The 23848-nt window shown below is 41.7% G+C and overlaps 1 protein-coding gene across 2 annotated transcripts in view; it reads right to left on the bottom strand.

Annotated features, from left to right (window-relative positions):
• SLC2A12 (solute carrier family 2 member 12) overlaps positions 1-23848 on the bottom strand; it is a 54221-nt gene that overhangs the window by 9182 nt on the left and 21191 nt on the right. The window contains exons 3-4 of one of the 2 annotated variants that reach the window (XM_028125332.2): positions 6293-6415; positions 2203-2335 (exon numbers count right to left, since the gene is read on the bottom strand). In XM_028125332.2, coding sequence (XP_027981133.2) covers positions 2203-2335; positions 6293-6415 — 256 coding nt within the window. Of the gene's footprint in view, positions 1-2202; positions 2336-6292; positions 6416-8268; positions 8860-23848 lie in introns of those variants that run through there. The other variant, XM_028125333.2, reaches the window with a different exon arrangement.

The raw sequence follows: 23848 nt of genomic DNA, 5'->3' as shown, positions 1-23848 counted from the left end.
GAGTCTCAGCTAAGGCAGTAGAGAAGAAAATGGGACTAGAAAATATTAAAAATCCAGGAGAAAGGAATGCTCTCCAGGGCTAAGTTTATGCAGGACTTCACAGATGAGGATTTGCATTGTCTTTTAAGGTATAAGGATGTTGGGCTAAATCGTCAATGGTAATTAGAATGTAGGAATAGAAGGAAAGATAAAAGAGATAAGTGCCTGTGAGGTAGGAGGGATTCTAGGAAAGAAAATTGTTTCACGGGAGCTAAAAGAGAATTTCAAGAAAGAGTAGGGGTAGTAGATTAAACGTCACTAAAAAAAAAAATTGTGTCCTTCATTCCATCAGGAGAGTCGGTCAATTTCTATACCCCTTGATACTGGGCTGGCTTTGGGACTTGTAGGGTATTGGAAAGTAATGGAGGTACTGCAGTGTGACTTTTAGAACATACACTTCACAGGGCCTTATAGCTCCGGCTTCCACAGCCTTGGAAAGTTGCCCAGAGTCTGCCATGTGAGGAAGCCATGTTAGCCTGCTGGAGGCTGAGACCCCGTGGAGAACAAGAGAAATGCCCCACCGAGTCAGTACCCACTGTCATCCACGCGGGTGAGGCTCTCTTACACCGGCCAGACTGACTGAGCCTCCTGCTGATTTAGACACATGAGGGCACCCAGGCAGAATGAGCAGGAGCACCACCCAGGCAAACCAAAGCATCCTGGGAAATGGGAAGTCGTGTATTTTAAACGACGATGTATGGGGATGGTGTGTCACACCTAAACAGGCAACTGATGGGAAACACGTGATAGGGCAGAATGAGAAATGAAGACTGGACAGTAGATTTGGAAGTCTTTCGTGTCCTGGCATCTTAGTCCTGGAAAAGGCCCTGATCTGAATGAAGTCTCCAGATGAATGCATGGAGTTACCAAGGTCTTAGTTATTTGACTTAGTTATTTGACTCGTGTATCGGTAATTAATAGTCTTGTTCAGATTCTGTGCTTTCCGAGAAACCAAGTCAGTTGGCTTCAACTTGCATAGAGCCAGGCAATGTGCTGATCAGGTCAAGGGTCCAGTCACCTTCCTGACAATTATACTTCCTCATAAATTAATAACTTTCATTTTCATTGTATTTTTAAAAAAACAGGGCCTTATCTATATTAAAAATTAACCCTACAATTTGATATTTAACTCACAGTTTGAATTAAGAGGAAAGTCTTTCTGCTTGCTAAAGTGAAATATTTAAAAAATGCAAACCACTTCTAAGTGTATAAAATAAAGTGGAAGTTTTCCAAATCCTACTATAAATAAATATGTCCACATACAGCGACCAGCAAATCACCTCACAGGTTTATTCTTCCTTCAGATAAATGCCAAAGAATCACTGCGCCCATAGTTCCTGTAGCAATCATTTCTCTCTGGCCCACTGAAAGTGTTTATAGAAGAAATTCACAAACTGTAAATAAGGAGCGCCCTCCCATTAAAATGCAAGAACAAGTACCCTACATGTTCAAGTATAATGATTTAATCTTAGGAAGAAGAACAAATTCCGCTTCATTCCAGGCCCCTGGGCATCACCTCCTTCCCTACAGTTCATCAGCACGTAGAGCTCTGAGTTCTGTTACCAAAAGGAAAGAGTTTTCTACAGCCCACGTCAAAATTAGGCTGCTTAAACAATCTCTCTGTGAAATGTGTTTAACCAGCTCTCTAGCTGCTATCCACAGGAGAAACTCTTTATCTTTCTGAAACTCATTTTGATTGTGCCATATTTGGAATAATTGCAGTCATTTAAACCCAAGGGTGTTCCTGATCATCTGAGCCTTCATAGGTGGTTAGGGCTTAAGGACGACCTACACGGTGAGAGAGGAAGGAGGCCCATGGTTCTGGCACAGGCTGAGCATGCCATTCCAAGACTTACCTGAAACCCCAAACAAAAAAGCCCTCCTCCGCAGGGGACCCAGAGAGATGAGAGGGGTTCTTTGAACATTACTGAAAAAAGCTTTGCAAGGTTCACCTGTTAGAAAGCACTGGTTGTTCTAATTCCTTAGCTTAGTCACCAAGATTCATCACATGGCATAAAAACTGAAATTATGCTTTGAGATACGGTTTCACGCCAAAGGAAATATCCTGAAATAATTTCAGATATTGGATCATTATTCGGTTGAATATAAAACTGCAGTTTTTTGACCAGAGCATTGTTTGGACAGCGTGCACATAATACTTACGCTTTTGCCAGCTCCACTGATATTTGTTCCAAAGAGCATCCCTTTGTCTCAGGTATAAACACAACAACAAAAGCCAGGGCTGCTAGGCTCATGATTGTATATATAAAGCACACCCACGGCAAGCCAATGAGATCTACAAAGGACAAAAGAGACCGATTAAAAAATGTGTTTTGTGTTTCTTTGACCCCATTCTGTGGACAGCTGATTCTTGGGGCATATATAAAAACGTGTATTTTCAAACATGCTGGTAGGATCCTGGGAAATGGCAACCACAAATTAAAAACATAGCCAACGTCTTTAAGTTTCCTTTTTACAGACTACCTTAGCTTTCTCTGTTAAAGCCTTGTGACTATCACAATGTAAACCCAATGCCATCTTCTTCATGAGCATGCTTTCTTTTTTCAAAATGGTAATATACATCCCCATAGCAAAATAAAGTTAAATAAAATAAAATAATAAAATAAAATAAAACAAAATAAAACGATCTCAAATGACACAGAAGCATAGAAAGCAGAAGGTAAAATATCTCCGCTGGCTCCTCATCCTCACAGGCGCCCCCTCGGGAGTCATGGCTGTAGCAGTTTGGTTTCTATTTGGTGGACATTTTTAAAGACATTGACACAGATGCACTTTTCTTGAAATGAGCTCACCCTTCTTTACCCTGATTATTCAAATAAATCATTTCATGCCGGCCATATTTCCTTTTAGTAGCGGGCAGCGTGTTTGTAATGCTTCCTCCTGGATTCAGAAAAAAAAGTGCTAACAGTTCTCAGGAAAGGCCTTCCCTTGCTAAGAGTCATCGTCAAGAAGCCACATCCTCAGGCACTGCTGGATCTCGCCGGCCAACCTAGGGCCACTTCTAGCCAAAGGGACAGTCCTTTCGCAGTTCCTGACCCAGGTCAAGGCACATGAAGTGGCGAGAGATGGCCCCCAATGCACCAGAGCTTAGGAGCAGGAAGTCCAGCCCTGAGGGGTTCGGGAGCAGGAAGTCCAGCCCCGCGGGGCTCAGCTCAGGAGCAGGAAGTCCAGCCCTGAGGGGTTCGGGAGCAGGAAGTCTAGCCCCGCGGGGCTCAGCTCAGGAGCAGGAAGTCCAGCCCGGCGGGGAGCAGCGGGGAAGAAGCAGGTTCTTTACAAACGCAGGCTCAGACTGACCGCAGCCAGAAACCATGCACACAGCCCTTCACGGGGGCAGCCACCAGTCCTCACTGGTCAGTCAGGAGAACTGACCGAGCAGTTCCATAGTAACACAGTGTGGTGGATGCAGCGTGGGAAGATCTAAGCATATTAACTACCTGTCCGTCCGTTGTGCTGAGGTGAAGAGAAGCAGGAAGAAGGGACAGTACGACAGCTCTTTCAGCAGTTTTAATTAAAGCCCCATCCCTCTGTGCTGTTCTTGCTGCGGGCACAGGTTTTTGCCCAAGTGAGTGCTTAATAAAGTGCTTGTAGAAATGGTCCTCCTATCCTCTCGGGGACAGAAAACCAGGATACAGAAAGCGAAAAAACAAAACAAAACAAAAGGTCACCTCATCAAACCTGTCCTCTGTTCTGTTTGAGTACTTCCAGTAACAGGGAGCTCACCCCTTCGGAGATTCTCACTGCGTGGTGGGCTGGCCCTGCGTCTTACCAAGGTCTTCCTCCCTGATTTTGAAGTCCAAGTCTCCCTTTCGGGAGCTTCAGCTCAGAGGTTCTGCTTTGCCCTCCGGGTCCGCTCTCCATCCCTTCATGACAGCACACCAGCCGACAGCCGTGCAGACATCTGTGTGCACCCCCATCCCCCCACCCCCACCCCCACCCCCACCCCCACCCCCACCCCCACCCCCGCCTCCCCTGAGCACCTTCTCGCCGCAGCCAAACACCCTGAACTCTTGAAACCGTTCCGCACAGACCACAGGTCCCATGCCCATCCGGGTGCCCTCCCACGATGGACACACGGCAACGCTCTGAAAAGATCCAAACAATCCTCTTAAAATACTTCACTCAGAGCTGAGCGCAATGCAGCTGCATCACGACCACTGCCCAGTGAGTTGGTTTCCCCGGAACACTGCTTTTATTGATCCTGCTGAAATTGCACTGAAAAAGGCTGGTGTCCAAGGGCTTGCTGCCAAGCAGAACCCTTACGTCTTTTACTTGGAAAATTGATTTTTGAAAGTAAGTACAGATTTTGAAAGTAAGTACTTCCCTGCTCTGGGCACGTTTGCATTATGCCACTTTGCTTTTCTGAAAGACCTACTTAGTACCGGTTTTTGCCGAGAGAAATCCAAAGAGGATTTTTGCCCTCAGGAAGTGTAGCTGCTTTTCTGCTTCACGCCATCTTGGCTCATGAAAGGTTTCCTAGAGACGCTCTAGTTTCAAATAGTGGGAGAAACCTGTACCGAATTTCGAGCTTAGTCCAATGGAATGTCATCTACAGGTTCATTCCAGGATTTTTAAGTGAAAATGCTTTCCCAGCATTTGTTCTAAGTGCAGGAGAACTTCTGAATGTGCATTAGCTTATCCTATACGTTAGCCATCCTTCCCAGAGATTTGTTTCCTCTTTTTTCCACCCCTGATCATTTCCACTCTTTCTTCTTCTGTTTAATTAAAAAAAAAAAAAATGTTAAGTATAGTTGACACACAATGTTACGTTGGTTTCAGGAGTACACCATAGTGATTCATCAAATTTATACATTATGCTGTGCTCACCCCATTTTTTTCTTTTATATTTCTCTTTTCCACATCAAAGAGCAGATAAAGGGGGGTGTGTGTGTGTGTGTGTGTGTGTGTGTGTGTGTGAAGGTAAAAGGCACAGGTCTATGCATGTGATCTGAGTAGGATAGGTATGGTTGGTGCTAATGACCAGTGCCTTTGTTTTTTTAATCTTGATCCATTTCTAAAAATGTGGAACATAAACATTTAAAATGTTATGTAAAAACCCAAACCATGCTTAATTAATAACTCCAAAAGTTAATTTCCAGAAGTAGATGTACTCAAAAAAAAAAGTGGTTGATAAGACTCAGAAGTGCTATAGATATATACCTTTTTGAGTATATGTCCACTTTTCCAAATTTATATATTGTATGTATTATTTAATATTTATATCATATACATGTATGAAGGAAAGAGGAAAGAAAGGAAAGAGCTCACTGGCCAATTTTGGAGGGTGCCGGGGAACTACCTCATTACTTGGGAAACTAGAAAATAAAGAGAAAGTTTCAAGCATTTCTCTTGCCTTTTTTCTTTGATTCATACTTCAGGGCAGGCAAATAACTAAGGAGAAGAAACTTCTCCTTAGAGAAGTAGAAGCTATGATCCAAATGTAGAAGGAATGATGGAATGAAAATAACGGATCTGGGCGATGATCCTCACAGAAGCCTACATGACAAAGTGGGAGACAGATAGGATGCACCTTTGTGGCAGGACGTACGCCATCATCTGTGAAGGAGTTTACAAACAAACAAATGAAAGAATGTAAATCTGCTCAAGCCTCTAGACCTAAATAGCAGTTCACTGGAAACACAGAGGACAGAAGGTCATGTGATAGGACTATAATCAGCAAAACCCAGCATGGGAAAAACCCTATGAAACACAGAACCCCATTTCTTCATTAAAAATATAAAGATGGGGAGGAAGAGGGAGAAATGAAGATGCAACCTACAAATTATAAGAGACATGTCAATCAACTGTGAGTTATGTTTTTGGATCATGATTCAAGCAAAGTATAAAAAAATTTTATCAGACAATTGGAAGAATGGGAAGACAGACTGGATATTTGATACCAAGGGATTACTATTAACATTTTTAGGCTTGATCATGATATTGCAGGTAGAGTTTTTAAATGTCTTACCTTTTAGAGGTCCATGTGGAAATTTTATAGACAAATTGACATCATGTTTGGGATGTGACTCAAAATAATTTGGGGAGAGAGCAGGTGGGGTTAAAAATGAATTAAGAATGATAACTTTAAATTGGGTGGTCGGTACATCAGGTACCTTCTTTTTACTTTTGAATGTTTTGAACACATCCACAGTAAAATGACCTTTAGGTGAGTGTGCTTCCCTCACATTTGTCCTAAGAGCACAAAAGGTATTAGAGGAAAACAATGAGTCCTTACCGGTCACAGTCAAAAATGTCAGAGAGATGAGGAGATTGATGCCCCAGTTCATGCTAGAAGTTAAAGCCATGGCTCGTCCTCTAATTCCACCAGGAAAAATCTCGCTCAGTAGCAGCCAGGGCACTAGAAGAAAGGGAGGGAGGGGGCAGCAAAATGATCAAAACCTCACTGAAACTGAGGGCCAGCCCTCTGCCCTCTGCGCCCTGCCCCCTGCCCCAGGCCTGAGTGGTTTGTGGTTGCAGAGCGGGGCTGTGTCCTTCCTCAGCAGGAGGGGAGAGAAATGGGCTTCCTTCTCATCACCAGCCGAGTGAGAAAGGATTCAGGAGAAATACTGACAGAGCCTGACGATAATCCTGGAAGGAGGGGTGTATGACACAAGCCTGAGAATGCAAGCGGGAGGGGCAGTGGCTGGGTCACCTGCCAGGGAGCAATGAGAGAGGCAGCTTTGGACCTCTGCCAAGCACAGAGCCTCAGCACCAGACCCGGGCTCTCCCTGCTGTGGGTCCTGGCCCTTCCCTTGGAGAAGTCCAACATCACAGCTAATGAGTGGATAGGAAATGGAGCCAGGAAGACGGGGGGAAGGAGGCCCGCTACTCTCCCTGCTCCCACTCGGTCTTCCTGACCCGGGGCAAGCTGAGTAGACAGCAGCTCTGAATTAAAGCAAGCCCCAAAATTTGATTATTATACTTGACGAAATGTATGAATTTCTGAAAGGAGACTTGTTGGCACCAAAACTGATCAGAGCACTTTTTATTATCTGAGAGTGACAGGGAACATTACAGGGCCTGCCTGATGGGATTAGAACTCACTTGTCTTCTGCTTACCACCCATCAAGCCCAGCGTGCCCAATAAAATAGCTACGCATTCTCACAAGGGGCGGAGCACCTTATGAACCTCACCTCCAATGATTCTCCCCAAATCTTCCAAGACAGGAACTTACTACTATCCCTCTTTACAGAGAAGAGATTCAGGCTTCAAGAGTTAATCATCTGCCAAGGTCACAGAGCTCAGAAGTGGCGGAGTGGGTACTGAGTCCTAGCAGTGAGTCCGTGAAACTCATGCTTGTTAATCATGGTGCTCTCTTGGTGGTGGCTCAATAAATATTTGCTAATGAATAAGTAAATGTGGAGCATAAGCGTTTGATCCTGAAGAAAGAAGGATGTAGGAGCTGCCCCAGCCCTGGCTCACTGCTGGCGAAGGCACTTTGTACTGGAAAGACAACAGTTATCTACAGACCAGCTGCGGGGTCCTAGCCCAGCAGAGGCAGTGGAGACAGGGCCCCAATGCCAGCCACCACTCGCGTGGCCTATGTGGGAATCGGGAGAGTCAGCTGTGCCTCTAATTTAACAACTTGCCTCCCCTGACAAGATCAGGGTCTGGACAGAAAACATCTGCTCATAGTAAATCTGCTGTTTTAAAGTAAGAAAAATAAATTGAATTATAGCAGAGGGCTGGAGAAACACTTTTTTCTTGATTATCTTTTTCCAAGTGAATCCATGTAGGGTTATCGTTAGGGCATGGAAGATAACTGTAACAAAGGAACATGTTTATTATTCTAATTGATAGGGAATTCAAAATTAAAATTCTGTATCCCTCCCCTCCACTTCCTACCCCCCCCCCAAAAAAAAAACTGTACTAGATTCTTGCAGATTATATCCTTGGTAGGATCACTTTGCTCTTAATGAGCCCCGTGCAGTGCTCAGGTAACCTTGTCTTTGTTGTGAGACTGGGGATCTGGCTCTGGGTAGAATGACAGCTGTATAGTTCTGGTGAAGTCTTTGTAATGACCTGCCCTTGGACAAATACAAGATAAAATTATGTAAATCCAATGCTTTTGAAGTTAAATAATCTATGCCACAGACCAATCCCCTGTGCCCCTTTCTGCCATTGGTATCTATCACAGTGGCGTGGGGGATCTCTCATTATCTTTTGCTCTAGCAGCCATGAGGAGGAGGTGGGGGAAGGGTCACTCTTTCTTTTCTAGATGAGTTCACAGAGGTTTTCTTAATCTACTTCCATCCCACTTCATCACCACTGAAATGCCTTCCTCCCTTCCCCACCTTTCACCATGACCCTCAAAACACTAGTTATACAAGCACTCAGTCTGAGCTGTCAAAAGTCTTGCCTAAAAGGACCCACAGTATACACTGAAAGCCTGTCCTAGACATGCATTCAATTTAGCACCGAGCCAGGTTCGTGGGCAGCTGAACCAGTCAGTGAGCAATGAACTGAACGTTGAAAGAGAGACTTCCCGGGGCGCCTGGGTGGCTCAGACAGTTAAGCGTCTGCCTTCAGCTTGGGTCATGATCCCAGGGTCCTGGGATCGAGCCCCGCATCGGGCTCCCTGCTGAGGGAGTCTCCTTCTCCCTCTCCCTCTGCCTGCTGCTTTCCCGGCTTGTACACACACACACACTCTCTCTCTCTGTCAAAAATAAATAAAAGTTTAAAAAAAACAAAAAAGAAAGAGACTTCCCTCCATCTCTGATGAGAACTTGTCAGTCAAATCTTGTATCTGATGTTTCCAAAAATAATGTAGTGTTGCAGAAAGCTTCTACTTCTTTCTTGATCTAATAGAAAGAATTCAAGAATTGATGCTTTGATTTATCTGATATTGACCAACTGGATGTTGTAGCATTTAACAAGGGTTTTGACAAGGATGGTCCAGCCCCCAATAAGGAGCCAGTCAAGTCAAAAATAAGGAGGATATTATTTTAACAATGATTTCAGCGCCCTAAAATCACAGATTTTCAAATCCAGAAAGTGAAATCAAGTTCTGAAGATGGTCCTTGCTGCAAGATAAAACTGACTGAAAGGATCAGAGTCTTCCCAGGGCCGTCTTAGGAGCAAGATGATGCCAGAATCTGACAGGCCTCCATGGTCCCTGGAAAGGGGCTAGGAAGGTCCAAAGCAGAAAAAATGGAGCAGCTCTGTTTCAGCTCTTAAGTCAAGGGCACAGAGATGGAAGCCGTCACATGGGGATTTCATATGTTGACATTTACAGTGACAAAAAGTCTTCTACAAATCACTGGTGTTTTTTCTAATGAGATGGCCTCATTTCTCCGAAAGTCAACCTGTCACCACCCGCCACAGTGAAGAAGTGGAGCCTTTTGGGGTGTCCTGGTTCTCCACTGCCCTGATGATAGACCCAAAGGGGATTCTTGTGCTATTTGCTTGTAAGGAATCCAGGGGGTATTCAGAGACGTAGTGAACTCTTCTCCAGTGAGGACCACCACTCCTGTATAGCAGGCCCCGAAACAATCCTCCTTGACCTCCACCCTTCCACTTTGGCCTCGGCATTCTAGGGTGAGCTCAGCAATATGCACCTCTGGAAATGTCCGAGTCTGCACATGTCTTTAAGGCCTCCCCTGTGCTGCAAGGATAGAGGAAATTTTGGACTTGCCGGGACATAAGTTACCCACAGGTATTGGCACCTGGTCTTTACATGGTATTAAATCACCAAGGCTGCCCGTCAGAACTTGCCTGATCCAGATGAAATCCGCAGACAATGTTTATGGTTGCACAGAGTGTCATGAAAAGACGTGAAGGACAAATATGTTAATGTGTCTCCATGTGCCGTGGAGGACACGGGCTTTCGTTAGCAGGGGCAATCCGTGCAGATGACTTTGCCCACCCACGGGTAGATAACCTGCCATGTTTATCCCCGCTCCCTCCATATAAGCCACTGAGTCTGTCACTTAAGCCCTTGCCTTGCCTTGACTTGAACTCTTCCTCACCCGCCTGGCATGCTAGCTCCAGGTTTGCAAGATTCACGGATTCACGGAGGTCTTAAACTCTTGCCAGAGAATTCCCAGCAACTCTGGAGGCAGAATTCTCAACAGCTTGATTTGCCAACTAGTCGGTGTTCCATACTTTGCCAAAGTGAAGCCAAATCCCATGGCTTTTATTGTCTATGCAAACAGCACACAGCACACCTAGCTCTCTGTCTGCCAAGAGATCCTTTAAATGTGAAGGGAAATTCGCCCATTTCCTTCCAACCAGATGTTTAAATCCTGGCTTCATTAAGTTCCCTAAGTGGCAAAGGTATGCTCTTTAAAAAAAGACTCCACCATGGGTGACCATCTCCAACATCAGCAATGATGCAATAGCTTTTATTTGTTTTTATTTTTATTTCTCATATTCCCCTTTCTCAGTTTCTCTGAGTTTTGCTCATGCCTCGCCTCTTCTAAGTAAATATTTTATTCTAGCATATTATCTTGTATTACTTAAATAAACCAAGAAAAGCAGTGAAATAAAGCCTCAATTTTTCCCAGTCTTTCTATCTTAATGATTTCTAGTCTACACTAACTGAAATGATTTTTTTAAAACATTTTAGGGAAAATTGAACACAATGGAAAAAACAATTTAAAAAAATGCAAGAATTGATAATGAAACTCTTGTGAGCAAGTACTGGTTGGGAATAAGAAAAAGCTACTGGCGGTGGTTTTTAAATTTTCTTGCCTGTGTAACCTTTAAAATAATTCGAAAAACTAAGTACTTTCTTTCATTTATAAGTCAACATCAAACTTTCTTCTTGCTGTAACTTTAAATGATAGCAAAGAATGCAATTTCTATTGTATTACAAACTCTAACATATAAAAGAGAGCACTTCTCATGCTTTTAAATATTTCCAGTAGAATTGAAATACCATACCTATCTGATATTCATCATCATCCATTTAAAAAATACAGGAATGAGGTACTTAAAGTAAATTTTATATTTTTTTCACCTTGAACTCAGTATTTTATCCTTTTTCAATGCATTTTTAAACTTAAAAGTCTTTTGATCACTCCATCATAAGTGCTCTGAAAAAAATTACCATAAACTGAAATTTTAGGGTTGTTTTATTTCCCCTAAGAATTTTTAGGTATTTTTTTTCTCAGCTATTAACACAATAATTAATAAAAAATGGATCAAAATTATAGAAATATATTACAAATCTTTAGAATTAACTATTAGATATGAAAAGTGAAATTTATTGAAAGAAACCTCTCTTAACAGACAGGGAGTTTTTTCTTTATTATGTATGTGTGGGTGAGTGTCACTTCTAGACTAAGGATATATTTCTACTCTTTAGATGAAATTTATTGTTCTCAAGAATAATGAAAAAAGATGGGGAATTGAAGAAATTTTATAATACAAGAATCACTCAGTTCTTTGAATTAACAAAAAAAGTGATTTGTAATGATATATCAGCTGATCACTTGGTTAGGTCATCCTTTAATTTTGCTGAAAGCAAATTGTTGGCAATATCTAGGCCTATGAAAGATTATTATGTAGTCATTAGAATCATTTTTTCATACCACACCTACACCAATATTTCCAATTATCTTTTTGATTACTACTCCTGAGGTTTTTATAATTTGGGACATGTATCATCATAATAAGTTTTCTAATGGATTAATAGGTGTGCTTTCTTCCACTTAAAGTGGAAGGACAATTATCACTAGGGAGATGAGGAAAAAGAAATTGTAGGAAACAGATTTTTCTGGAAAATCAAGAAATTGATTTTCTTTGACATATCATCAAAGCAGTACTCTGCAAAATGAACCCCCAGGAGCATGAATATCCCAATTTTCAGACCACTGAACTAGGATTCAAATTGGAGAAAAAAAAAGGAGTTCCAAGAAATTAACCTTTTCTTGTTTAAACTGTAACTGGAATGTCATGCTTCAGATGTAATGTTATGTTGTACTTTTTTGATGATTGATGCTTTACTTTAATCAGAAAGGTATTACAGTTTTTAATATTACAAATGCTCCCTGGAAAAATTCTTAACATTGTGTTCTGGAAAACAATAAAGTAACAAAGGAATGCTTGTGTTTATTAAGATAGTGTTAAACCTTAGTTTATGTCTTTAATGTCTTTACTGTATGATACTCACAATTCTCAAGGGCACAGGACTGAGAGGAAAGTTCAACACTGTTGTTTTATGTGAACAGTTGCCCATGGTAACAGAATTGATGGTGTCATTTCACTGTGTTGAGTTGTGCTCATGCTACAAAAATGCGGTTTTTAGACTGGTTCTGTTAGGTACTGGTCGGCTGCATCATCCAACTCCAAAGAGGAAAATAGGATTTAATTAGGTAAGGGCACATATGTCTTTAAGTTTTTCCTCCTTTGCTTGGATGCGAACTTAGTGTAAAACTATTCAGATACTAATTTTTATTTACTTCACATTATTTTAATGGTTAACATCAGAGGACCAAATAACTCATCACTTTCATCAATCAAAATGGCCTTTAACTTCATTAATTGGAAAAAAAAAGGAACAGTATAGATGAGAATATTTGTGATAACTAAAACCTAAGATTTAAAAGGAAAAATATGAAAGTTCTTAAACTTATACAATTAACACTTAACTTATACTTAACACAAACAAGTGGGTGAATATGATTGTTTAATGGCTACAGTTGATACTGAGACTCTCATATTGAAAGCATAATAATTTATGCAGTATGCCTTTTCTCTAAAGGTGTGTAATTATCCCATTAGAATAGCAGGGGGGAAAAAAGATCACTAAAAATGCCTTTCACTGCGATGATTCTGACTATTAAAGACCTAAAGTCTAGGAGAAAATATGAAGAACATCGAAATCTTTTTTGAAACATTGGATGTACTTCTGGTCTAAAAGCTTCTCTGTTCTAAACTCATCTTATCTTGGAGTAAAGCAGCTAAGTAAACTTCTAAATTAAAACCTGCTGTTTCACATCCCTGGAATTCTCAAAATCTTTAGCTGTGCAAACATCACATGAACAATTTCTTTTTGAAGAGCTAGAGTTATTTGGGTATGAAATCTAAATTTAAATGTTATGGCAGATGAGTCTTGTGCTTCCTACTGATACCCATCCTCCAAAAAGCTGGCTAAACTCCATAAAACTAAACCAAACAAAAAGTTAGACTCCACAGTTTTTGAGCCTTAAAAAAATTCTAGTTTGTTATTTAAAACCGAAAAGTGGCCTTTTTAGGATACTTGACAGACAATTCTCCATGGATCTCTTGCAGTTCTGCATGTCTTAGGAGCAAAAGCAGTGACTTTTTTTGTTCTGGCTGTTTTTCTAAGGATGTTTACATAACAAACAGCCTTGGAAGACAGAGACAGTGTCTCCTGTATCCAATAAATTAAAGATAATGTCTTCTTCCACAGAGGAAATCAGGCGGGCTTACTGTCTATTATAAAAGACTTGGGTTCCCTATACCTGGGGCTCTTCTTCTCAAAAATGACCCAGTGTGTGTGCAGGTGTCATCTGGTTCCCTTCATGTTGCCCTGTGAGTACTGGGGCTTGAGGAAATGAATGGGGCAGTGCTGATATTCTGGCTATTGCTATTGCTGGGGGTAGTAAATTGTCCTTTGTCTCTGATCAAGAACTCTTAATGTTGTTTTCCAAAATCCATAAAACTGTGACAGGGTAACTTGTTAGCTTGCAAGTGGGCTAAAATATTAGTCAGTTTGCAGTTCTTGAGAGTTTGATTACTTGTGGCTATGGTATGATTTTTCTACAAAGATCTTTTATTACTATTATTAACTATGGACTGCCCTTTTACATCTGAGGGATTTCATAGGATTGTTAAGCCTGAGATAATCCATTGAAATATTTCTATAAACTCTAATGTTAATTAAATAAGCAAAAACAAACCCCAAAGGCCAGGTTCAGATTTTCACATATTTCTCTTAGGAAAACTGTGAAGGAATTGTCTTAAGTCTTTTTTGTAAAGAGTCAAGTTTAAATACATCTAATTACTAAACCAAGGTATGAAAAATTATCCCATGATATTGCTCATCTCAATCTTTTTTTCTAGGGAAGGGCTGGGTCTTGTATTTGAAGAAAAAAAATAGAAATCTGGAAATGAATATTTTGTTTAACACTATAAATTTTTTGATGGCTTAAGTTTAGGAAATTTAAAACACAAACCTTCTTAGGTCATCAAATATTGGAGATGGCCTTGTGTCCTCAATTGACTAGCGTTATTCAGATACAATTTTTGTTCAAATGTGCATGGAGTTCCCCACACCATACATTCATCTCTAATTCCCTATATACTGACTCAGATATATACCAGAGGGATCAGGATACATCAACTCCAAACTAGAGAGAGAGAGAGCTTCCCCCTAGTCACAGAAGCTGAGAGAGTTCCAGAAACACTTTTTTGACTCATCCAACAAATATTTGTTGAGCCCCTGTTGTGGGCCAGGCCCTAGGTTAGGCTGGAGGAAACAACAGTGAAAAAGAGTTTGTGTGCACATAGGACATATAGCCTAAATTAGTTGCACCAACTTAGAAGAGTGGACATTTGAATGTTTCTCAGGCAACATCACACCTTTCACCCTTCCCCAATGCCTCAGGACTTCCTATAAAACTTGTCTGGTTTCCTAGGAAGATCTCTTGACTGTAGGTAATCCAGAATTAAACTATATTTCAAAGCACAAATCTATTCTTTTTAGTCTTGACCCAACTGGAATGGTCTATGGGAGGGAGGTCAGGAGGACCATGGCATTATAATTCAACTTAGGGCCATGGAGCACTTCCTGTGTGTCCTGACATGGCTTAAGCAAAATGCCTGCTGATGTCAGGGTTGCCATTATCAGAACTGTTCATGTCATGTGTAGACCACAGTCTGACATTTATTAGCACTAATAACTAACTGTATTGAGTCCATACTGCACACCAGGCACCAAACTAGGAACGTTGTATACAGATTGCCTCACTTGCCCCCAACAATTACACTGTGAGGGAGACAGTATTGCCCCATTTTCTAGATAAGGAAACTGAAAACTTGACAGAGGAATTGACTTGCCCAAAGTTCTACACCCTGGAGCTGGGATTCAAGGCCAGGCAGCCAGATACCAAAGCCTGGTCGGAATGCAAACACTCTGTGCCACAGCCTCAACAGGCTTTCTTACTGTGCCTTCAAGTTCGTGTCCCCTCAAGGCCACTTCACCTGCCGTCATCCCTACTCCCAGATCTTCACTCTGCTTTCTTCATACAAGCCGTGGCCCAAGAAAGACCTTCTGTGACCATTCGACCTCCTCCACGCGTGCTCCTTCATTTATTCTTCCCATTGTTTCTTTACCATTCTTACCTCCATCTAGATTTGAACACTTCTCTCCTCCTGACACTGTATTGTACATGTATTCATGTTCTTGCTTCTTGCCTGTTCCCACCACTGGCTCCATGAAGGCAAGTTGTGGACCTTGCTCATCCATCCCCAAATTGCCACACCGAGCACTGGGTGAGCAATACACACACACACACACACACACACACACACACACACACACACACACGCTGCATACGTGAGTGAATGAATGAATCCCCACCACTTCCTCCCCCTCCCCTCTCCTCTTGGTCACCCCAAGTTGCTTTCTTGCTGGAACGCCTGCCTATTTGGTAGAAGAGCTCAGGGGAGATGATTTGGTGGCACCTGTCACTCAGCCTACAGTGTGAGGTTCTGCTTGAATGAGTGAATACAAAGGTAGTTAAAGGATAACTGTCATAGTCTCATTATTAAACTTAACATGTGACGTTGGACAAATTCCTTCCATCTGCTTTCCTGAAGAGATACTAGTCATGAGATTGAAGAGGAAGTTGATTAATTAATGAACATAGGAATGTTTGGATTTTGAAAAGCCCTAATTATTGTGAAAAGAATAGCCACACACATTTTTCTACGTTACAGTGGCTAACTTAAGGAGGGCTGGGTTTCTATACAAATATCACCACAGATGAATTCATGAGAATTCATGCCTTGGGTTTGGGTTCCCCTGTGCTTTACTTTTGAAGCATGAGTAGAAGAGAAATCTTCATGTGGCTCCATAGCCTCACAATGTCAGGAATCTTTGGTTCTACCCTGAAGTTTGAACCATGATGGATAAATATTCAGCTATTAAAAGGAGCTAAGTGATGATCAGGAGCACCCTAGAAATGCAGTGGAGGGTTAGATTAAGATTTTGAACATATTTTATTTTTTTTTTAAGATTTTATTTATTTGAGAGAGAGAGAGCACATGAGAGGGGGGAGGGTCAGAGGGCAAAGCAGACTCCCCGCTGAGCAGGGAGCCCGATGCAGGACTCAATCCAGGGACTCCAGGATCATGACCTGAGCCGAAGGCAGCCGCCCAACCAACTGAGCCACCCAGGTGCCCGAACATATTTTAAAGTGAAAAATGAAGTATGGAAAGTTAAATGTTTAATAAAGGTCTCTAATAAAAGCAATGGAGTCTATATCTTGATTTCATTTGATGGAGGAGTTTTTGTATTAGTTACTGAAAAATGGAGGGCAGAGGCTCCTAACCTCTTCAGGCCATGGACCCTTCAGCAAGCTGGTGAAGACTATGGATTCCTTTGAATAACATTTTGAACGCATGAAATAAAATATGTGAGATTACTTCGTACCACCCAAATTCATGGTCCCTCTTGAATTTAGGTTCTGGCAACCCTATTATTTTACAATTAGGAAAACAGAGGACCAGAAAGTAAAATGATGTAGGGCATATGCTTTAACCTAAAAATAGAAACACTTTTTTTTGGCTGGAGAAACTATGTTGTGATCTAATACAATTAAGGAATGTTGTTCTAAGCCAACCCGTATTTAAGAAGGTTTAATAAAAATGGTTTTAGTCTTGCTTTCAATTTTACTTTAGAAAAGCAAGTACTTTTCCCTTTATACCACTCTTTTCGCAAAGGATTTGTGTCTGTTACAAGCAATAAACTCTCTAAATGAAATACCTGGGCAAAAATCACATCAGGTTAATAAATTTTACAATGCATTCAAGATCTGGTATGAAAACCTTGCTTCTAATAAAAACCTTCTTTAAACTCTAACTGCTTTGTGCAGTTTATACCAATGCTCTAGAACACAATTTTGGTGATTGAATTGGAATTCCCAGGATGTGTTTTCTTTACAAAAGAAAAACTACAACATTAATACAGACATAAACGACTGACTCTTGGCAAGACAAACAAGGACAATGACCAGATCCTTTCTAAAAACTCTAGGAGAATCAACAGCCCCAAACCACGGGTGTGCAATAACTGCTTGTTCTCTTTAGAGGAGAAGATTCGGGATTCTGTCTCAGACTGCATGCCTCACACACATGCCATGTGTGAACACCCAGCTCTTCAGGCTTGTTTATTTTACTCAACATGTGCTTATATGGCACTTCTCAGGGCCAGTTTTTAAGGACTTTATTATGAGCTGACTTACTCCTCACAATCCTATGAGATAACTATTAATTGTATCCACATTTCTAAGTGATAAAAGGTAAGGCACAGAGAAGTTAACTAACTTCCCTAAGGTTGCATAGCTGGCAAGTGGCAGAGTTGAGCTTCGAATCTGGGCACTGCCCTACTCCAAAGTCCATGCTTTCCCTTTTCTAAAAAAAATTGAACCCATACCTTGTTACCTACATGTAACCCAGTTCAGTCCTTAGAACTGCAATTATAAGTTGGAGAATCCATGAGATGACAGGTCATTTCTTTTTCCCATACCCAAACCTCCTTCAACCATGAGATTCTCCATCTCGTTAGCAAAAGGAACCTTGTTCTCCGTATAGCAGGAAAAAGCAGAGGTGTCCAAGACAAATCCGGAGCTACTTTTAGATACTCTGAGTCTGAAATAACTCTTCACGACTTAACAAAGAAAAGCCCTATTTCTGAGCACTCCTAACCTCCCTACATCTTATAGGCAAAACCACAAAGAGATTTTTCGAACTATGCCCAAGTGAAGATTGTTCTGCAAAAAGCCTCACAATGGCGCCCAGCAGGGACAGCAGTGTCTGTGGTAGCCTAGCATTTCCAGCTGACGCGGTGCTCGGCCTGCCCTGGACAGCTTGACACACACAAAAAACACACTTCAAGATCTTTCTTATATTTGTATCCCATTCTTAAACTCCTTCTTCCCCAACCTCCCTCTTAGAAACACTAACATATTCCTCCATGGTTTTCAAACAGACTTATGCAATGTTCACTTGGAGGGAGAGAAGGAAGAAAATATGAGATACCATTTCTTCCCTCAAAGACCTTATTCTAGGGCGCCTGGGTGGCTCCGTTGGTTAAGCGACTGCCTTCGGCTCAGGTCAGGATCCTGGAGTCCCGGGATCGAGTCCCGCATTGGGCTCCCTGCTCAGCGGGGAGTCTGCTTCTCCCTCTGACCCTCCCCCCTCTCATGTGCTCTCTCTCTCTCATTCTCTCTCTCAAATAAATAAATAAATAAAATATTTTAAAAAAAGACCTTATTCTAATAACTATGTTTGGTAACCAAAACAAACATACAGAAGCAATACAATTCATCATTAAGGACAAAGTCGTGTTGTTACACCCACCGTGACTTCCACTCCCACCATATGCAACAGTATCCCAAACACTCACCTGTGCTTCAGCTCATGGGACACTCACTATACCTCATGAGATCGAACGAGCGTTATTATGAACAATTCATAGATGAGAAACAGATTCAGAGACGATAGATAACTTAAAGATCACACAGCCAGTAAGCAGAAGAGCTGGAATTGGAAGAACCCAGCTTTTCTGATTTTACATTCAGGCTCTTTATTACCCAGACCTGAACTACTCTACACTAGAAATATTTCCTAGTTCATACAAATAAAGACCTCTAAGAAACAGGGTGAATTCATAAAGGAGATTAAGACTTTCACTAAGCTTTAAAGATAGGAGGGATTCGGGTAGAGCAGAGGAGAAGGAGAAGGGCCACCAGGGCCTGTTATCTCTTGACCTTGACTGGGGTGTGGAGCAGTGGAGATAAAGGGGCACAGAGAGGACTGCACGTCGGCAGGGGGCGTCCCTCACTATGCATTCCACGAGGAGTGGAATGTGTACTTGTGTATGAATGGTGGCCGAGGAGCACAACACCACTAACTACAAGGTAAACGGTGCCCCCAGAGTTGTGCAGGCACCCAGACAGAGCTGAGTAAGATGATGGTGGGCCTTGAAAATCACACCACCTTTCCTCAGAGATGGGTCAGATAGTAGTAGAAAGAGAATGGAATGAGGCTCCAGATGCCTGGGGTTCTAGTCCTAAATCTGTGTGACCTCATTCTCTTGGACTTCTTTCTTTTCTATAAAAGGAATATGGTAGGCTAGATCATTTCTCATCTTCGTTTCATCTTGAAAGATATTTGACTTCTCTGATTTGGTAGAAAGTAGGAAGCCATGGAAGATTCGTGAGCCGTGCTGATATGAGGAACATGGTAATAAATGTGCCCTTCTATGGAGGATGGGTGGGCATAGGAAGGGTCTCCCAGGAATCTAGGCATGAGTTCATAAGGGGTAGACTAGGATGGCAGAAACGGGAAGGAAAAGATAAATACAGGAGCCATTTGTGAGGGGGAAAGCAAGAGCATTTGGTCACTGACTGGATTGAGAAAAGGCCCCAGAGCATCAGACTGAATGACAGCATGGACATTCCCCTGGCATAACGGAGAAAAGAATTCAGCATTTGGGCTTCTTGCACTGGGCTGATAGTGAAGCATAAAAGTGGACAAATCCAGTACTCATTAGGAGAAAAGGAACTAGAAAACGTGTGACATGGTAGAACTAAAGCTAAGTGAGAGTCATCAACTCAAGGGAGACCATGAATGCCCCTAAGAAAATAAATGTGGAGGCTTTTACAATGCATTAGCAAAAGAGTGTTTTTTGGTTTTATAGCTAAAGAAACAAAAGCCAAGAGACATTAATTTAATGACCTCATCTCTCTTCAGATATTGATGGGATGGAAGCTAGTCATACACTTTAACAATTAATATTTTAATTAAAAGAAATAAATACCTATTATAGCATTTGAAGAGAGAATTCAGGGCCCTTGACCTTCTGGAATATTTTTTTTTTTCCACATTCACATCTGTTCTTTCTGAGTCCAGAGTTTATTACTCTGGCGGTTCTATACTGTGTCCAGTTAGCTGAACTGGAACTACGTTTCCCAGAGTTCCCTCCTCTGTTTCATTTTCAGGGAGGGCTGGCTGGAAGATAAATTTGCAGGAGACTTGGAAGGCCAAAGTGACACATCAACCCTGTGCTGGGTCCTAGACATCCCTGCAGCTTGTCACGTTGCTGTGACCTGCTGCCTCTCCTTGCTGGTCAGGGGGAACGGCCAGTGCACAGGTCCCCTCCTTCAGCCTCTCCTACTACTAGACCAGGCACACAGGGCTCTATGGAGAAGGACACCTGTTTTTCTGAAAGTGGCCAGTGTCATCAGAGTCCATGTGGTGAGAGACAGATACAGGCTCCAGTCGCTTCTCACAGATTCCAGTTTGTCCTGGGTTCGAGTCCAGCTTGTCTTCCCCCGGCCCTGCTGACCTGCAGGGACTGCACACGACAGCCAGATGTGGAGGCAACAGGCTTCCACAAGCTTCTTCACCAGCTTCCCTTTGTCATGGCCCTGATGAGTGACTTTCTCTTTTTCCTCTCACCGTCCCCTTCCAGACCTTTGCTTTCTCAGTGTCTTCCACAGCTACGTGAGGTGCAACCCTTGCAAGAAATTCCTTGTCCCCTATTCCTCACAGTGGTTCTGCTTCCCTGATAGAATTTTTCACAGTGCTGGGTGCCTGGGTGGCTCAGTCGTTAAGCGTCTGCCTTCGGCTCAGGTCATGGTCCCAGGGTCCTGGGATCGAGCCCCGCATCGGGCTCCCTGCTCGGCGGGAAGCCCGCTTCTCCCTCTCCCACTCCCCCTGTTTGTGATCCCTCTCTCTCTGTGTCTCTCTCTGTCAGATAAATAATAAATAAAATCTTTAAAAAAAAGAATTGCTCACACTGCCTTATTATCCAGGCCTTTCTATACCCAGCCTCCTTTTAATTGACTGTACTTTGTGCCTTTCACTTATTCTCAAGGGACCATTAGCTACCAGAAAAGGGTGATGAAATTTTAAAATATATCTTAGTATTTTTAAATAATCATCATGATGGACTGAGAATCAATATTAAAGCACTGGCTACAGGGAGATTTGGGGACACCATCTATAGGCTTCTGGCACCTGACCCTGGAAACCTCCACAACACCCAGAACTACCCAGTTGCTAAGCAGGAGAGAAACAAACTCCTACCTTATTTCAGCCACTATTATTTTGGTGTTTGTTATGAGACTGACGCGCTACCTACTGCGCTAACGAGGCACCTATTTTGGTGTTTGTTATGGCTGAGCTTGAATTCTAACCAAATACACATTAAACATTATCTTAATCAAGTTCAGTTATTCAAGTAAGGGCACATCGAAACTTATCATTATCCTCCCTCTCTTACCCTGTAGCTCAGCCTCATAAATGGATATGCTTGCTTACTGAGCAGAGCTTCAGAAAAAGAGAGACTCTCTATCTTGCATAAAATGCAGAGTGGTCCATTTAATAGCTTTATGTGACGGACAGTGATCCACTCTTTCCATTCATTCTTACTTCTAATGTATCTTCGTGGCAGACTGAACTAAAAGCAATTAACATTTATTAACAAGACCAACACTGGACTGTCTATTCTTGTCTTGCACTAGGCATTACCACTGAATTTCAGAAGACAAGAGGTATTTTCAATTATTTGAGAAAGTCACTTAGCCTGAGATAAACTGCCACCATTTATAAAATTTGGTGAATACTCTTTCTTCACAGGCTTGTTGTGAAGGTAAAGTGAAATACTCCAAAGTATGTAAAGGCTTCCTTTGACATAATAGGTGTCAATAACTATTAGTCAAATCTAAAGCCCAAATTAACATTTTAAAAGAATTAGTATAGAATACTATTTTAAAGAATCCCAAAAAGCAAATAACAAGCAGACCCCAATAATTTTTTTCCAAAATCAAGCTAAGTTTCCTGAAAAGGGGAATTCTTGCTCTAATACAATAATGTATCAAATGATACGCTAGTGACTGAGAATTTGCTGCATTTTTCAAAGTCACCCAAAAACTAAAGAGAGAAGGGTAGTATGAGCTGGGGAAAACTCTGACCATGAATAGGTGGGTTCTGGAAGTTTAGATCAATGTCTCTGATATAATATGCGCCATGTTGTAATCTCTGTTAACCTGAAAGTTTCTCTGACTGAAAACAAAGAAAGCATCCTTTTCTTTTTGCTAAGCTTTCCTGAGATTCTTAGTTGATTCTTGATATTTCAAAAGATTGGATCAAAAAATTGATGTAAAAAATATTTTTAGTTTTATGATGAATCTATAGGAAAAAAAGAAGATGCTGGCAAAGGTATTTGGACAATACCACCTGATGTTTATCACATGAGTAAAACTGTACTTATTAATATAAAAAGAAGGTTCACTTGTATCTTGCCTTTCTGGTAGACTTTAAAGAGTTTCTAAAAATAAAAGTATAAGATGGTTTCTCAAAGTTCATTAGCTTTATGTAACAGAGTAAAGACATAAGTATTGTCTGGACTGCATGTTTGTGCCCTCCCTACAATTCATATGTTGAAGTCCTAATTACCAATGTGATATTTGGAGGTAGGTCATCAGGTAGAGTCCTATGATGGGATTAGTGCCCTTAGGAGAAGAGACAAAATAAAACTAGCTAGTTCTCTCTCTCTCTCCATCCCTCTGCCCTGTGAGGAGACACTAAGAAAGTGGTGGCCATCTACAAACCAAGAGGGAGGCCCTCACCGACAGCCAAGTCTGCCAGCACCTTGATTTTGGACTTTGCCAGGCTCTAGCCTGTGAGAAATAAATCTCTGTTGTCTGAGCCGTCTGGGCTTTGGCGATTTATTAGAGCAACCCAAACTGACTAAGACAAATGTGTCCCAGGTACACACCCAAGATGATTGAATCCTGAAATAATAGTAGAAACCTGTTTCTAGGAAACTATTGATTAATAATATTTATCATTGTTAAGTCTTAACAGGGAGGGCCAGGGTTCAGAAACAAGTCAGAGAGATCAGAGCCTGATGGTATTACAGTATTTACTCTAACCGTCCATGCTCAGTCACTTATAAGCAAATCTGTCTAATCCTAGTGACAGAGGAAGGGCCAATCTGGTCATCCACAGTTTGGGCTATGTGCCTAGAGGTGTCCCTGAACAACCATTTATGACTCTGCATAGCAAAGAGCAGAGTCAGTCATATTCCTTCTCTCATTCTGGAATTTGAAAGAGTCAAAATCCAGAAACTGATCTCACTTAGAAGTGGGAGTAGACTGCAAGGTGAGGAAACAAAGCTGCAGTATAGGCCATATCAGCCATGTGCAAAATCCAGTTATTCATTAACTGAGATTAAGCAGGCCAAACCTGCTGGTTGCTGACCAGAAAGAAGCAGACATAGCGAATATAGCTCCGTCAATTCAGGCATAATCTCCTTGAAGACAGGGACAGTGTCTGTCTTGTTCCTTACTGTTTCCCCAACATCTAACATAGTTCTTTGTTATTGAAAAAAAATAGCCACTTGATATGTATCACCTGAATGAATAGTTAATGACTTAACAGTAGATCACCAGAGAAAGCCCTAAAGTGACTTTCTTTCTAGAAACACCGTCAGTTCCTGGCACCAGAAACCTAAATTTGTCCATGAGATTCCTTCTCCTTCAACATATGTCTTCTTGTGTTCCTAAGCTCCACTACTTCCTTTTATTT

This window comes from Eumetopias jubatus, unplaced genomic scaffold (genome assembly GCF_037043125.1).
Source record: "Eumetopias jubatus isolate StellerSeaLion01/CBP00866 unplaced genomic scaffold, mEumJub1_p1.0 scaffold_6, whole genome shotgun sequence".
NCBI classification, from domain to species: domain Eukaryota; kingdom Metazoa; phylum Chordata; class Mammalia; order Carnivora; family Otariidae; genus Eumetopias; species Eumetopias jubatus.
This window is presented reverse-complemented; position numbering and strand designations above follow the sequence as displayed.